The sequence below is a fragment of the Triticum aestivum genome, chromosome 7D (genome assembly GCF_018294505.1).
Source record: "Triticum aestivum cultivar Chinese Spring chromosome 7D, IWGSC CS RefSeq v2.1, whole genome shotgun sequence".
Taxonomy (NCBI): Eukaryota; Viridiplantae; Streptophyta; class Magnoliopsida; order Poales; family Poaceae; genus Triticum; species Triticum aestivum.
In genome coordinates, this window is record NC_057814.1 from 4,432,096 (window position 1) to 4,449,116 (window position 17,021).

The 17,021-nt window shown below is 47.6% G+C and overlaps 1 protein-coding gene across 1 annotated transcript; it reads right to left on the reverse strand.

The window, feature by feature from the left end:
- Nucleotides 1-7,602: 7,602 nt before the first annotated feature.
- Nucleotides 7,603-12,690, reverse strand: LOC123165179 (monocopper oxidase-like protein SKU5). The gene is made up of 9 exons (XM_044582809.1): nucleotides 12,361-12,690; nucleotides 11,687-11,796; nucleotides 11,280-11,550; nucleotides 11,054-11,192; nucleotides 10,168-10,534; nucleotides 8,604-8,969; nucleotides 8,439-8,517; nucleotides 8,100-8,302; nucleotides 7,603-7,994 (listed from the first exon to the last, which is right to left on the reverse strand). Exons 1-9 carry the CDS (start codon nucleotides 12,505-12,507, stop codon nucleotides 7,880-7,882), a joined length of 1,797 nt encoding a protein of 598 aa, XP_044438744.1. The 5' UTR covers nucleotides 12,508-12,690; the 3' UTR covers nucleotides 7,603-7,879.
- Between the last annotated feature and the right edge of the window lie 4,331 nt (nucleotides 12,691-17,021).

Here is a 17,021-nt window from a genome sequence, read left to right on the forward strand (position 1 = left end):
ACCTTCATGCGTAACGCCGAAGAAGTGTTGCAGGGTCTGGTGCTTGGCCGGATCGAACTCCCACAAATTGCAGGTCCAGCTTTGGCATGGAAGGATCCGACGAAAGAGCATCACCTGGATCACATTGACGAGCTTGATGTGTCTTGTCGACCATGTTCTTGATGCACGTCTGCAGCGCTGTCAGCTCGTCTGACGAGGCCCAGTCTAGGCCCTTCTCTAGCCAGGAGGTGAGCCGCATCGGGGCCCCAGACCGGAACTCGGGTGCCGCGGCCCAGGTGGTATCGCGGGGCTCTGTGACGTAGAACCACTACTTCTGCCACCCTTTAACGGTCTCCATGAAAGTACCTTTGGGCCATATGACGTTGGGCATCTTGCTCACCATGGCGCCTCCGCACTCTGCGTGTTTTCCGTCCACCACCTTTGGCTTCACATTGAAGATCTTCAGCCACAATCCGAAGTGGGGGGAGATGCGAAGGAAGGCCTCGCACATGACAATAAATGCCAAAATGTTGAGGAAAGAATTGGGGGCCAGATCGCGGAAATCCACCCTATAGTAGAACATAAGCCCGCGGACGAATGGGTGGAGGGGAAATCCCAATCCATGGACGAAGTGGGGGATGAACACTACCCTCTCGTGGGGCTCCGGGGTAGGGACAATCTGTCCCTTGGTCGGAAGCCAGTGGGTGACCACCTTGGCCAAATATCCGGCCTCCCGGAGCTTGGTGATGTCCTTCTCCTTGACGGAGGAACCCATCCACTTGCCCTGCACTCCGGATCCGGACATGGCTGGAGTGCTTTCTTGAGGCGGAAAGGATGAGAACTTGGGCGCTGGAGCTCGAGAATGGATAGGCAGAGAGAGAAGGCATGGGTGAAAGAGGGTGAATCATTATCCCTTTATAAAGGCAGCGAATATCAAGGGCCTCCCCATTCGCCTTAAAACTCGCATGTTTCCCTAGGGCCACGCAGTCGGCGCGGTTGGATTACCCACGCCCGTATTGATGAGAATCCCGCAATAAGGGGACACGATCTCTGCTTCGACAAGACGTGCCAATGAAACCGCATCTTAAAACATGGAGCGGCAGGCTGAAAACCGGTTCGAAATAATGACCGGGTGATGACGTGGTGTCACGTTACAAAAAGTTGTCCGTAGATTGGACTCGTGAAATATTATACTCTCTGCGGTTGTGTGTGGTACTTGTTTTGCAGAGCCGGACACATTTTCTGTGTTCGGGAAATGCTTTGGAGTATTCGGAGGAGGAACCCGCCTTGCAATGCCGAAGAAAATCTGCGCACTGGACACCTCGTCATTGAAGCCTGGTTCAGGGGCTACTGAGGGAGTCCTGGACTAAGGGGTCCTCGGGTGTCCGGCCTGTTGGACATGGGCCGGACTGATGGGCTGTGAAGATACAAGACCGAAGACTATCACTCGTGTCCGGGTGGGACTCTCCTTGGCGTGGAAGGCAAGCTTGGCGTTCGGATAGGAAGATTCCTTTCTCTGTAACTGACTTTGTACAACCCTAGTCCCCTCCGATGTCTATATAAACCGGAGGGTTTAGTCCATAGGGACGATCACAATCATACAGGCTAGACTTCTAGGGTTTTAGCCATTACGATCTCGTGGTAATACTCATATTCATCAAGATCAATCAAGCAGGAAGTAGGGTATTACCTCCATAGAGAGGGCCCCAACCTAGGTAAACATCGTGTCCCCTGTCTCCTATTACCATCGACCTTAGACGCACAGTTCGGGACCCCCTACCCGAGATCCGCCGGTTTTGACACCGACACCAAGGTATATCAAAGCCAATTTTAATTAACAATGATTTGGCATTTATTAGTGAGCACAAAGCAACATATATCAAGCAATGACGAAGTTTAACTCTCTTCCTATGCATTGGCATGTCATACAAGAACAATTCATGCACATCAAGTAAAGGCCAATACATAGCATAAGCAGTTTCTTGCAATTTTACCGTGTTGGAAACATAGAGAGGTGGAGATATAGTTCCTCTCTCATAATAATTGCAAGTAGGATCAGCAAGCACATGCATATTATATTCATCAAAATCATCATGTGCAACGGTAAAAGGCAACCCATCAATATAATCCTTAACAAGAGCAAACTTCTCCAGTATAGTGTAGTTGGGAGAATTCAAAAAGATAATAGGACTATCATGTGTGGGTGCAATAGCAACAATTTCATTCTTAATATAAGGAACTATAGCAAGTTCATCTCTGTAAGCATAATTCATATTGGCATCTTGGCCACAAGCATAGCAAGCATCAAGTTCATCAAAAACGGGTATTTCAAATGAATCAACGGGATCATAGCAATTATCATAGCATTCATCCTTCGGTAAGAACGAAGGGAAATTAAACAATGTGTGAGTTGAAGAGTTACTTGTTGGGGAACGCAGTATTTCAAAAAAAAATACCTACGATCACGCAAGATCTATCTATGTGATGCATAGCAACGAGCGGGAAAGTGTGTCCACGTACCCTCGTAGACCGAAAGCGGAAGCGTTAAGTAACACGGTTGATGTAGTCGAACGTCTTCGCGATCCAACCGATCAAGTACCGCACGGCACCTCCGCGATCTGCACATGTTCAGCTCGGTGACATCCCTCGTACTCTTGATCCAGCTGAGGCCGAGGGAGAGTTTCGTCAGCACGACGGCGTGATGACGGTGGTGATGAAGTTACCAACGCAGGGCTTCGCCTAAGCACTACAACGATATCACCGAGGTGGAAATCTGTGGAGGGGGCACCGCACACGGCTAAACAATCAACTTGTGTGTCTATGGGGTGCCCCCCTCCCCCGTATATAAAGGAGGGGAGGAGGGGGCCGGCCGGCCTCATGGTGCGCCCCCAAGGGGGGTGAATCCTACTCCTACTAGGAGTAGGTTCCCCCCTTTCCTAGTCCTAATAGGAGGGGGAAGGAAGGGGAAGAGAAGAAGAAGGAAAGGGGGGCCGGCCCCCCTCCCAATTTGGATTGGGCTTGGGGGGCGCGCCCCACCTCTTGTCCGCCTCCTCTCTCTTCCACTAAAGCCCATGTAGGCCCTTTAAGCCCCCGGGGGGTTCCGGTAACCCCCCAGTACTCCGGAAAATGCCCGAACTCATCCGAAACCTTTCCGGTGTCCAAACATAGCCTTCCAATATATCAATCTTCATGTCTCGACCATTTTGAGACTCCTCGTCATGTCCGTGATCACATCCGGGACTCCGAACAACCTTTGGTACATCAAAACACATAAACTCATAATACCGATCGTCATCGAACGTTAAGCGTGCGGACCCTACGGGTTCGAGAACTATGTAGACATGACCGAGACTCATCTCCGGTCAATAACCAATAGCAGAACCTGGATGCTCATATTGGCTCCCACATATTCTACGAAGATCTTTATCGGTCAAACCGCATAACAACATACGTTGTTCCCTTTGTCATCGGTATGTTACTTGCCCGAGATTCGATCGTCGGTATCTCAATACCTAGTCCAATCTCGTTACCGGCAAGTCTCTTTACTCGTTACGTAATGCATCATCCCGCAACTAACTCATTAGTCACATTGCTTGCCAGGCTTATAATGATATGAATTACCGAGAGGGCCCAGAGATACCTCTCCGACAATCGGAGTGACAAATCCTAATCTCGATCTATGCCAACTCAACAAACACCATCGGAGACACCTGTAGAGCATCTTTATAATCACCCAGTTACGTTGTGATGTTTGATAGCACACTAAGTGTTCCTCCGGTATTCGGGAGTTGCATAATCTCATAGTCATAGGAACATGTATAAGTTATGAAGAAAGCAATAGCAACAAACTAAACGATCATCGTGCTAAGCTAACGGATGGGTCTTGTCAATCACATCATTCTCTAATGATGTGATCCGTTAATCAAATGACAACTCATGTCTATGGCTAGGAAACTTAACCATCTTTGATTAATGAGCTAGTCAAGTAGAGGCATACTAGTGACACTCTGTTTGTCTATGTATTCACACATGTACTAAGTTTCTGGTTAATATAATTCTAGCATGAATAATAAACATTTATCATGATATAAAGAAATATAAATAACAACTTTATTATTGCCTCTAGGGCATATTTCCTTCATTACTCTCATTAGAAGGTGGGCATGGGTGAATAATCCGCTCTTCCTCCTTTTATTCTTCGCTCTCCTCATCATCTTTTTCATCCAATGAGCTCACAGTTTCATCAATTCCTTCTTCCATAGACTCCTGCAAAATATTAGTCTCTTCTTGGACAGCGGAGACTTTCTCAATAAATGCATCAATATCGGAATTGTATTTATAATTATCATAGCAATATTTAAGGATAGCAAAATTTTCAGGTCTATAAACTGAATCACCAAAATCTTCAAACTTTTCAAACAAAGATTCAATTTCATAAGCACCCTTAAAAACAACAAATTCTTCTCTCCGTTCCACATCATAGTAATCATATATACCTCTAGCATAAGAAGCCAAGGTTTCATTATCATTAAATTCACATGAAAAGGGAAGGTGTGGAACCTCAATCTTAGAGCAACAAGTATAATCACATCTCAAGCATAGATTCCAAGCATACCATTGCAACATTTCAATTTGATCCCATAAAAGTTTTCCCTTTTGATTCTAGCGATAATCCCTAAATTATTCGCGTTGATCCAACGTTACTCCCATTATCAAGTTGAATGGGGTTTTCTCAGGATTATCAGAGTAGTGCATAATATTTTTCACATAACGAGCATCGAGGGTTTTAGGAGGTTCCCCATCTCCATGAGTAGCAAGTACCACTAATTTTTTTGGTGTTTCGTGTTCCATATCCATAACTAAAGATAGATAACAACTTAGAGCAGGAAATAGAAACTACTTAGTGATAAAGCAAACAAGCACACATGAGAATATTCACCCCACGCTATTGCTCCCCGGCAACGGCGCCAGAAAAAGGTCTTGATAACCCACAAGTATAGGGGATCAATTGTAGCCTCTTTCGATAAGTAAGAGTGTCGAACCCAACGAGGAGCTAAAGGTAGAACAAATATTCCCTCAAGTTCTATCGACCACCGATACAACTCTACGCACGCTTGACGTTCGCTTTACCTAGAACGAGTATGAAACTAGAAGTACTTTGTAGGTGTGATAGGATAGGTTTGCAAGATAATAAAGAGCACGTAAATAAAATCTAGGGGCTGTTTAGATAAAGACACAACTAAGTTAGTTTTAGTATAGAGCTTTTGTCAACAAGAAAGTTATTTGTCCCTAGGCAATCTATAAGAAGTACCGGTAATCATTCTTGTAATTTTATATGAGGGAGAGGCATGAGCTAACATACCTTCTCTACTTGGATCATACGCATTTATGATTGGACCCCTAGCAAGCATCCGCAACTACTAAAGATCATTAAGGTCGTGAAACCCAACCATAGCATTAAGTATCAAGTCCTCTTTACTCCCATACGCCATGCCCACCTATCCGCGTTTGGGCTGCTGTCATCCCCCGCAACACTGACAATAAGCAAACCATGAACATATTGCAACACCCTACAGCGGGGGCCCCTCACGTTTGCGCAAGAACGGAGGGCACCGTAGGACAGCACCATAAATAACATATACAATCATACCAACCAAGATCACGATTAACCCATAGGACAAAACGGATCTACTCAAACATCGTAGGATAACCATAGATCATTGGGAAATAATATATGGAGTTGAGCACCATGTTTAAGTAGAGATTACAGCGGGGAGAAGAGGTGTTACACCACTGCATAGAGGGGGAGAGATTTGATGTTGACGGTAGCAAGATTGTTGATGTAGATCATCGTCCCGATCGTGCCCTGGTGGCACTCCGGCGCCACCAGGAGAGAGGGGAGAGAGCCCCCCTCCTTCTTCTTCTTCCTTGGCCTCCCCCCTAGATGGTAGGAGAGTTCCCCCTCTGGTTCATGGCCTCCATGGCCGCAGAGGGGCGGGAGCCCCTCCGAGATTAGATCTCCCTCTCTGTTCTCCACTTTTCGCCTTCTGCAGATCTGGCCGAAAACCGTTTCTTATATTCCCGGAGATCCCTAACTCCGATTGTGCTGAGATTTTAACACGATTTTTTTCCGGATATAAGCTTCCTTGCGCCCGAAGTAGAGCTCCAACCGACGTTCGAGGAGGGCACAACCCACCACACCACGCCTGGCTCCGGGACCGCGCCCTGGTGGGTTGTGCCCACCACGGGCTTCCGTTTGCGGTGATTCCAACTCCCAAAAATCACATATGTTCCAAAATAATTCTCCGTGAAATTTTATTGCATTTGGACTTCGTTTGATATGGACTTTTTGTGATACAAAAAACATGCAAAAAACAGGAACTGGCACTGGGCACTGGGCACCTGGCTCGGATGCCACTGTTGGGGAACGAAGTATTTCAAAAAGAGGTTCGAGTGGATGTTATAGTTCCTATGAAATGTAGTACAAAATATTACATAGGAAAAATTGCTATGGAATCCAATCCTATGAATGACCAACGTAGAAAAATTCCAAGGGATTTCAATCCTCCAAAAATCATATAAAATTCCTTTGAATCAAGGGAGTCCTAAAGTTGGTTAGTGTTTATTAACACGATAAAAAAGAAATGTAAAGGTCATTTCTTTGGAAAAAATTACTTCATTCGATCGAAATTAATTGACGCCGCTTTAATACAACTTTAAATAGTCAGAGTCAAGTACTCGCATTGATGCAAGATTTATAAGTTGGAGTTTTCAGCGTAATGATGGGCGCGTTTTGACTACCCGTTGCCGGACGGCTCGACGCCCGGTCTAAGAGACCGCGATTGCGGTCAGTCCTGAAAGGGTGTGAAGTGAAACTAGTCAAGAAATACAAAAAAATAAAAATAAAAACTTGTCATCGACGGCCCTCACGCTACCAAATCATCTTGGCGCTCAAGATGATGTCAATTATTAAGCGTAATGGCGCGCAAAGTAGTCCGCGTATCGGCGGAATGAAGATCTCCATGTCAACGCTTCTCCATCAAGCTCAACCTGTCTTTCTTGCTTGCTCACACTAGGTAGATAAGGTGCAGATCATACGGGTCGCTTAATCGCACCATGAGAGTTAACTAAACACGCCTTTTGACGGTCCTCCATGAATTTCCTGGTAAACTGGAGGAAAGCTCTGCCTTTGTGCTAATCATCATCATAAACCGCGTGATCTGACTATGATGATGATGACTCAACGGCCGCAGTAACTAACTACTTGTGTCCACATAGCCAGCTTGTTTCAGACAGCTTTTTTACCCCCACAGATTCAGCAAAACCTTTGCACCTGGAGATCCACAGATGTAAAAATGGTTTCGACTCTGCCCCTGGTACCTGGCATCCCTGGCACGGAGAATCCTAGTGAAAGTTGAAAGCCATCTCAGTCACCGTCGACTCTGCCTCCCTTGCTTTGCTGCTAAGGTGTAATGCTTCGCATACCGCCGAAATCACAGCCGTCCCTCCCTCCAGGATGAACTGCCGCGATTCGACAGGTCAATCAACAACTTTCCACCTTAAGACTGGCTAGCAGAACATGAAAGTAAAACTGCTCTTGCAAATCACAGCTGACACGGCAACTAACCAATAACCAAGTCGTCTTTCACAGGGCTAGCTAAAAATCATCATCCTCAAAGGCGGCGGCACAGCGCCCCCAATTGCGGGGCCACAGGCAGCAGCGAGTACCACACACAAACAATGCTCGCACACAACTCTGTTAACACTTTCGACGAATTCGCCGATACGCAACAATGGCAGGGCCTCCCCACCCATTCGGTGGAGGAGAACCTACATTCTCAATTTCCTAACTCACAAACCGCAGATCTAGCACGCACCACTAGCTGGCAATCACTTCAGTTCACTGTCCGACGACAGAAAACGCGACCAGCGACACCAACACCGCCAGCAGGTAGCCGCTCTGTTTTACCGCAGGGGACGCCGAGCTCGACGACGACCCGTGCGGCTTCTGAGCCCTACAAGACAGCACAGCCAAAGCACAAGTCAGTAACTGCAAGTCTGTGACCATATTGTAAGAAGGTCCATAATCTACAGCGCACAGGCAAGCAGTACTAGCTTACTTCTGCTTTTCCCTGAGGAGGCCACAGAAGAGGGCGTTGTCCGGTATCACCGACTCGGTCACGTTGTAGCCTCCGTCAGGATCCACCACCCGGATGTACGTCTCCTGGCCGAGGTACCACGTGTCCAGGTTCTCCGTGCGCACGTTCCAGAACCCCGGGCTGTCGAGCGACAACAGGACGGCAGTCCATGCTCCGGGGAATACCTGCGTTGCGAGTGAGACGGTGTTAACTACAGGGCCGCAACACTTTATGGGTCACTTTCGGTGGATATTGTCTAACCAAGTTACAAACAGCTACACACAGAAATGTTCTATCCAAGTGATACCCTGCAGTACATACCTGAGTGGTGCAACGGGAAACACCATCCCACTTGTTGTACGTAGAACGACTTTCGTTCTTCCACTCACCATAGTCCATTCTGTTGGCAATGCGCAAACAGTTCAGCACACAGGACTCTACCAAACCGGTTACTGAAAGAGATGAATAGTTTCAAGCTGTGCTCACCCTACGACCCAGAAGGCATATCCGTCGATGTGGTAGGTCTGAACCTTCGTGTCGTTGTTCTGAAACACAATCTCCATGAAGTTCTTGTACGTTGAGTTGATGACAGAAGATCCGATCGCTGGCGGTCCGTCAGATGGCATGGTTGGGAAGTCCAGTGTGTAGACTTCTTTCTTGTCATAGAGATCCGCAAGCCTCAATGGAGTAGCAGGCGGGGAGTAAGAGATGCCGTTCAGTGTGGTCCGCTTTTTGCCATTGATGGTAACAGGTGGCATGTTCCTCAGCTTGTACACTTGGGTCACGTTGATTTCGCCGTAGTGAAATGATCCTTGAGGATTCGGGCGAGCAGCACCAGTGGTCACGTTCATCCTGACAAACAGAAGGTATTTAGGTATTTATTTAGGCTGAAGTATGTCTGCAACTATTAGAACTGTAGGCACAGGTCACAAATATTACCAGGTTACCTTACACTTTACTGATTAATGCTAGCCGAAAGAGGACACTAATGACCAGTTAACCACATAGCCTTTTTAAAAGTCACTGTTGGTATTGACAAAATTTACAGTTTCTAATTTCTGTAAGAAATTTTCCTGGAATGAATGCTCAAGTACAAGGGCAAATATTTCAGCAGACAATTTCCCAAACGAGTGCACAATCATGATGCAAGAAAGGAGGTGACTATTACATTTATATCTAATACATATTTTTCTCTCAGTATTCGTAAAGCCAAGCATAGTTAGTCAACATCTCTTAAAGATCAACATCGAACAAAAAGGTGCATAAAATGTTTTTTTTTTTGCGATAGCCAAAAGCCCAAAAGACCATGGAAAGTTAAGGGAAAAGCAAGTAAATCAGAGCTAGATTATTTATTTCATGCAAGAGTACCACTTAAGTTTAGTTAGGCATAGCAAAACACTATTTTTTTCATGATAAAGTACACATCATAGCACATGATGGATACTGAGGAACACGATTATTATTACTAAGCAGTCAACACATGATGGCAGCAATTCCTAACATCAGGCTATTAAATTTTATTTCAGAATTGCGTGAAGAGAAAATTGTGTCGGTGGTCATTTGTATGGTCAGAGCTTAGGTAAAAAAATTAGTCATAGATTGCTCACTTTTATGCTTGGTTTGAAATGCCTTAATGTGTGTGTATTGGCTCTTTTATAAGAACCCGCTTATTTTTCCCATTCTGAATATGTAGAGCCAAGCATATTTAGTCAATGTCTCGAAGATCAAAGGTCAGACCAGATGTGCATAAAATAAATTTGTGAGATAGCCAAATGGCGATTGAAAGTTGAGCAAAAGTCAATTAAATCATACAAGATTACTGCTTAAGTTTAGTTAGGTGCAGCAAAACACTGTTTTCATAAAGTAAGCATCATAGCACATGATGGAAGAGCGCTGTCGTTATTATAAAACAGTCAGCACATGATGGGTCAACCATTTCAAACATCATGCTTATAAAAGTAATATCAGGATTGAGTGAAGAGAAAATTAAGCTAATGATAGTTTGGATGGTCAGAGCTTAGGCGGGAAAAAGGAGTTATTTTATACAAACCTGATTGACCGTGCCTGGTTCATGGAGAAAGATTTGTCGTACTCATCATTCGGCGGGTCAGGGAGCAGACCAGACGCCTTGCCCTTTGAATTAGAGTAGTGCAGAATTGCAACACCGGTAACCCTGGTCCAGAGCGACTCGTTCACGAACCGAGCGCTGGCCACGATGTAATAGTCGCTGCTTGCATTCTGGTCCATGGTGACCAGAAAGGAGTAGGACTGCCCCACGTGGATGTCGAGGTTGGTGAAGTTCTGCTTCATCGTGTAGGAGCCCTCCGTCTCGACCATGGCCATGTTGTGTCCCTGGATCCTCAGGTTCAAGCTCGTGGAGACGCCCACGTTGTGGACTCTGAAGCGGTATGTTTTGCCTGTTGTGGAAATGAGGCTACCAGTTACAACGATTACGACAATGTACTATAGTAGTACTTATTGTTCAAAGAAATTTATAGTTGGCCTTATCATGAAACTAAGTAGCGATTAATCACCAACCTCTTGCACCCATCATATCAGAGAAAAAGTATGGTGCAAGATTGAGCAGTAACATATAAGTATATTTGCAGCAGCAGCATTTGGAACCAACCATGATTATTTCCTCATTACCATGCTGCCAGTTACCAAGTAGTGATCATTGTCTAAAGAAATGTGTAGTTGGCCTTAGCATGAAAGTAAGTAGTAATTAATCATCAACCACATGGCCCATCATATTCAGAGAGAAAAAAACATGTTGTACAGCTGAACAGTTAATAACATATTATAAGTATTGGCAGCAACAGCATTTCGAACAAACCATGATTATTTCCTCATTACCATGCCCATGAAAGATGCGAGGAATTGAAAAGTGGTAATGCAGTATATGATGATGAAAGCGAGAGAAGCAATCACCCTACCTGGCTCGACATTGATGGTCTCGTACTCGATGCCAGCCGGGACGAGGGAGTCATTGTACCGATACGGCCCCTTGCCATTCATGAGAACGCCGTCGGGCATCCCGAGCTCCTTCCCATCATCGAGCATCTTCCTGAGGTCCTATAACACAAGAGAAAACCACAATCAAACACCCTCTCACTGCAAACCCAGTTTGTGGTATACATTTCTTCCCCTGATCCTGCTTACCGTGTGGTTCTTCTTGTACCAGTCCCCAATGAAGAGCCTGACGTCGCCGTCGGGGATGTCAAACGGGACAGAGATGACAGCACGGTTGTTCACCGTGATGCCGCCGAATCCGCCGGCGGCGCGCTGCATGGAGAGCGGCGGGAAGTAGAAGAAGCTGCCTATCTGGTCCTTGACCTGGAAGTTGTAGGTCCAGTTCCACCCCGGCGGGATGGGGCAGTTGGTGCCGAGGACTCCGTCCTGCCAGCAGTTCTTCCGCTGCTGGATGCCGTCCCTGAATTGATCAAAAAACCAGAGCAAGGCTTGCTTGTCATCACACTGAAGCCATCCATGACTGTAATAACTGAAGCCTGCAAGAGCAGTGAGATGAGTGAAGTTTGGATGGTGGTGGGAGTGGGGAGTGGGCAGACCAGGTGATGAGGAGCGGCTCGTCGAGGCTGTTGAGGACGTTGACGGCGACGTTGTAGTTGGTTGTGACGTTCACCACGGGGCCCGGGAACTCCTTGTTGATTGCGATCACCTGAAAACAAAGCGAAAATTTCAGAAACACACGGGTTCAGGTTCAGGTTCAGGTAGATTCATCCTGGCGGTTAATTAATTAAAATCAGGCGCCGCGAGGTCAGATCTCTGTCGGGAAGCGCACGGGAACAGTGCGGCGGGGAGCGGGAGGGGGATCTGGACTTTTGGAGGCGGCCGGCGTCGAAATGAATCGAAACTTTTGAAGGTGGGGAGCGGGAGGGGGCAAAAAATTCAAAACTTTTGCGCGTGTCAGGCCGGGGAATCCTTGAATCGAAGGGCGGTACAATCGGGCGGCATGGTTTCCAGAAATCTACTACTAGCATCCCCTCCCCGCGAAGGGGGGAGGGAGCGGTAGCGCGGACGGCACCCCGAATAAGGCGTGAAACGGGGGGAAAACTGAATCTTGACGGCGGGCAGGCAGGGCAAGCGGACGGGCGGGCGGAGGCCCCCGCGCGCGGAAACCCAAACAAATCTTGCGGCGGAGGGGGAGCGGAGCACGCGTCGGCGGCGGCGGCAGGCAAGTGATTGGGAATGGAAGAAGACGGAGGGGGAGGGATGGCCATACCTTCTGCGGGACGCCGAGCGGGGATCTGGTGACGTAGGAGACGTCCCAGTCGAAGGCGGCGTAGGGGTCGGTGGCCCGCGCCGGCGAAGGCGCCGCCAGGAAGCCGAGCAGGAGCGGCAGGAGCAGCGCCGCCGCCGGGCACGCCATTGTCTCTCTCCTTCCCCGGTCGAGACGAGACGAGTCCACACACGTGTCTGCTGATTCTTGGGGGGATTCGCTTTTCTTTTGGCCCTTTTTCCGCACTGCTCGCTCGCTGCCTGCCCCGGCGGCCGTTTCTCTCTCTCGCTCGCTATTTGTGTCGGACGGGATGAGAGAATGAAGCAAATGTGGGTGGGGATGGGGGTTTGGGAGGGTTTTGAGGGAAAGCATCGACCCCAACCCCAACCCCAACGGGCAACAGCTGTGTCGACGCGGACGCGGACGCTGACAGTGTGGGGAATGCGCCGAGACGCGTCGCGATGCATCCCCTGCGCGTGGACCCCACACCATCTTCAATGCTAGCCTATCATATCACACCCAAAATTCCCCAAGTACACCCATAGATGGATAAGGGCAACTCCACCCAAAATCATCCGGCCGCGTCCATTTGAGGGTAAACGGACACAAGACGCGGCCAAACGCACGGGAGTAAACGGACCAATATCCGTTTTCGGCCTAAATTTCGGCCGTACTTGCATCGAAACAAACAGCGCACGGACGGGCCGGAGACGCGCTCTTGTCCTCCCGTGGCCCGCCCGTCGGGGACACACCCACCCACTTTCCCTTGGCGGAAGGAGCTCATCAACCTTCCGAACTGGACGCCTCCGGCGAGTAAGGGCACTCCGTCTCCTCCTCCGCCTCCTCCTCCGACGAGTGATCAGGGCACTCAGCCTCCTTCTCCGGCGCGTGGCGGCACTCTGCCTCCTCCTCCGGCGAGTGATCAGGGCACTCAGCCTCCTTCTCCGGCGCGTGGCGGCACTCCGCCTCCTTCTCCGCCTACGCCGGCGCGCCAGAGCAGCCAGCCTCCTCCTTCTCCGCCTCGTCAGCAAGGGCGGAAGAGACCCGCCGCCGCTCCGGCTGCTCCGGTGCGTCGTAGTCCTTCTCCTCCGCCTCGTAAGCAAGGAAAGAAGACAGCCGCAGCCGCTCCGTCTGCTCTGCCGGCGTCTAGCAGTACAGCCAGAGGCGGGAGGCAATACAGATTCGGTCCTTACGAGAGGACCGAGGAGGAAACCAGGAAGATCGTGCGAGCCGAAGTGACGAACTTCTTTGAAAGGGTGAAAGCAAATAAACATCCACCTCCGGAGGAGAAGGTAGATCCGGTGAAAGTGAAGCGCACTCTGGCTGCCTTGACAAAACCACCAAAGTCTCCGCCGAAAGGCAACTATGAGCGCATTATTGCAAAGACATTTGCCGAAGCGGAGCGGTCGGGAAGTACTTTCAGTGATCAAAGGTTAAAAGAACGACGAGCTAGGAAAAAAATTGCCCAGCTCGGCGAACAAGCGAACCAATCGTGCCCCCCGCTCAAGGTGTCTAGCGACATCGTCGCTAATGATCCGAGGATGGTGCCCGATTATAGCAATCTTGGGGATTACCTGCTCGACGATGTACATTATGATATCTTGGAGGTGGACGAACACAAATACCATTACGGGAAGCCTCTCGTCGAAGATGAAAGATCTCTAACAACGATGATGCGAAGATTACATGATTGGTACATGAAAACCTGCAGAGAGTCTGGGGGAGGGATACTTTGACGCTGAGAGTTAAACCGGAGCATGACCTCGTTGGAATTGAACTGTTGAATGTTCCATTTGAGGACTTCTTCCAGTTTTTCAATCAAAAGGCCCTCGATAAATCAACGGTCACTTGCTACTGTCTGTAAGTAGTACTACTTCTGTCATTAAGTCTCTCTATATAGGTCGGCTCTTTCATTGCATGTATTTATAATTATCCTCACTATATTATGCAGATTGAAGATCGCCGAATTGAAGAAAAGACAAATCGGTGATATTGGGTTCATTAACACAAATCTCATAGATGCAACTGAGGTTAAATATCATGCCAAAAATACCGAGGCCAACTTGCTACGATCGTTGGTAATAAATGAAAACAAAGATATAATACTCTTTCCTTAAAACTTCAAGTGAATGTTACTGTCTTGTGCATATTCGGTTTCCCTTATTAGTCCAGGTTATAGTAATGTAATTGATGACTTATGCATGCGTGCGCAGCTTCCACTATATTCTCCTAGAGATTAAGCTTGAGCAGGGAGTAGTAACCGTCTTAGACTCGAGCCGAAAAGATCCCCAGGACTATGCGGACATGACTCAAATGCTCGAGAAGTAAGTTAAATTGATCATTATCCACCATATCAGCAACTTTGTTCATTTCCTGATATCAAGTAATTTTTTTCTTTGTCTGGCAGGGTTTGGAGAAAATTCACCAAAAAAGCTCCGGGACTGCCGAAGAAGCTGCAATTTAAACACCCGAAAGTAAGTACTATAGTAGCATGTTCCGCGCATCTCCTAGTGATTCAAGCGCTAGTTTTATCAATACCATTTAGCATGCTTGCTTATCAGTTTGATTGACCTCTATTTCTTGTAAAGTGGTTGTGGCAGGAACCCGGGAATAATTACTGTGGATACTACGTTTGCGAGTCCATCCGCTACACGACCTGTGAGCGGGGCTACTCTGACGAACAATATGAAGTGCGTAAGTAATAATATTCACAATTTTATTTTATTACCATCATTTGTGTTGAGTTTCATTATTCATATATATAGGTATTGACCCCCTTCTTCAAATTAGATGTTTTAGAAGTGGGATGAACTCCTAGCACCAGATCGTATGCGAGCAATTCAAGAGGAATTGGCGGCATTCTTCCTTGACCACGTGATCGCTGAAGACGGAGAATACCATGTGGACCTTGACTTCGTATATAATTAGGAGATTATATTGTAAGAGATAATTATTGTATATATGTAGCCAGTAGTGTCGGATAGATATACGAGAACTTGTTGTTCGACCAATCTCTCGAAGAAGGAGAGGTGGTCGATATCACTTCTCTCTGTATGCATATGTTCATGACGATCTTCTGTTTCCTTCATTTTCTTACTAGCTAGCGTGTCTAGTCCTCTCTATACGTATATAGTACGTAGCGTCGACCAAGCACGGAGATAAGAGAGGACACTTCTCTCTATTAATTAGCTAGCTAACACAATATACCCCCCCCCCTTAAAAAAAACAAAAACCCTGAACCTGAGCCTCACGGGATGAGAGAATGAAGCAAATGTGGGTGGGGATGGGGGTTTGGGAGGGTTTTGAGGGAAAGCATCGACCCCAACCCCAACCCCAACAGGCAACAGCTGTGTCGACGCGGACGCGGACGCTGACAGTGTGGGGAATGCGCCGAGACGCGTCGCGATGCATCCCCTGCGCGTGGACCCCACACCATCTTCAATGCTAGCCTATCATATCACACCCAAAATTCCCCAAGTACACCCATAGATGGATAAGGGCAACTCCACCCAAAATCATCCGGCCGCGTCCATTTGAGGGTAAACAGACACAAGACGCGGCCAAACGCACGGGAGCAAACGGACCAATATCCGTTTTCGGCCCGCTTCCGGCCTAAATTTCGGCCTCACTTGCATCGAAAAAAGCAGCGCACGGACGGGCCGGAGACGCGCTCTTGTCCTCTCCTGGCCCGCCAGTCGGGGACACACCCACCCACTTTCCCTTCATTTCCCCAAAACACTCCCCCTCCCCCCCTTCCATGGCCGGCGAGACGGCCGCGGCCGCGCGCTGAAGAAGGAGGCTTCCAAGAAGCCACGGTCGGAACTGACACCGGTGGAGCTCGCCAAACTTGACATCGAATCGGCCAAGAGGAGGAACCGGCGGACAAAGGTGGCGGAGAAGAAGGTCGCCGCTGCTGCATGGCCATGTATCGTGCGCCGCCGCTGCATGGCCATGTGAAGGAAATATGCCCTGGAGGCAATAATAAAGTTATTATTTATTTCCTTATATCATGATAAATGTTTATTATTCATGCTAGAATTGTATTAACCGGAAACATAATACATGTGTGAATACATAGACAAACAGAGTGTCACTAGTATGCCTCTACTTGACTAGCTCGTTAATCGAAGATGGTTGAGTTTCCTAGCTATGGACATGAGTTGTCATTTGATTAATGGGATCACATCATTAGGAGAATGATGTGATTGACTTGACCCATTTCGTTAGCTTAGCACTTGATCGTTTAGTATGTTGCTATTGTTTTCTTCATGACTTATACATGTTTCTATGACTATGAGATTATGCAACTCCCGTTTACCGGAGAAACACTTTGTGTGCTACCAAACATCACAACGTAACTGGGTGATTATAAAGGTGCTCTACAGGTGTCTCCGAAGGTACTTGTTGGGTTGGCGTATTTCGAGATTAGGATTTGTCACTCCGATTGTCGGAGAGGTATCTCTGGGCCCACTTGGTAATGCACATCACTATAAGCCTTGCAAGCATTGCAACTAATGAGTTAGTTGTGGGATGTTGTATTATGGAACGAGTAAAGAGACTTGCCGGTAACGAGATTAAACTAGGTATTGAGATACCGACGATCGAATCTCGGGCAAGTAACATACCGATGACAAAGGGAACAACGTATGTTGTTATCCGGTTTG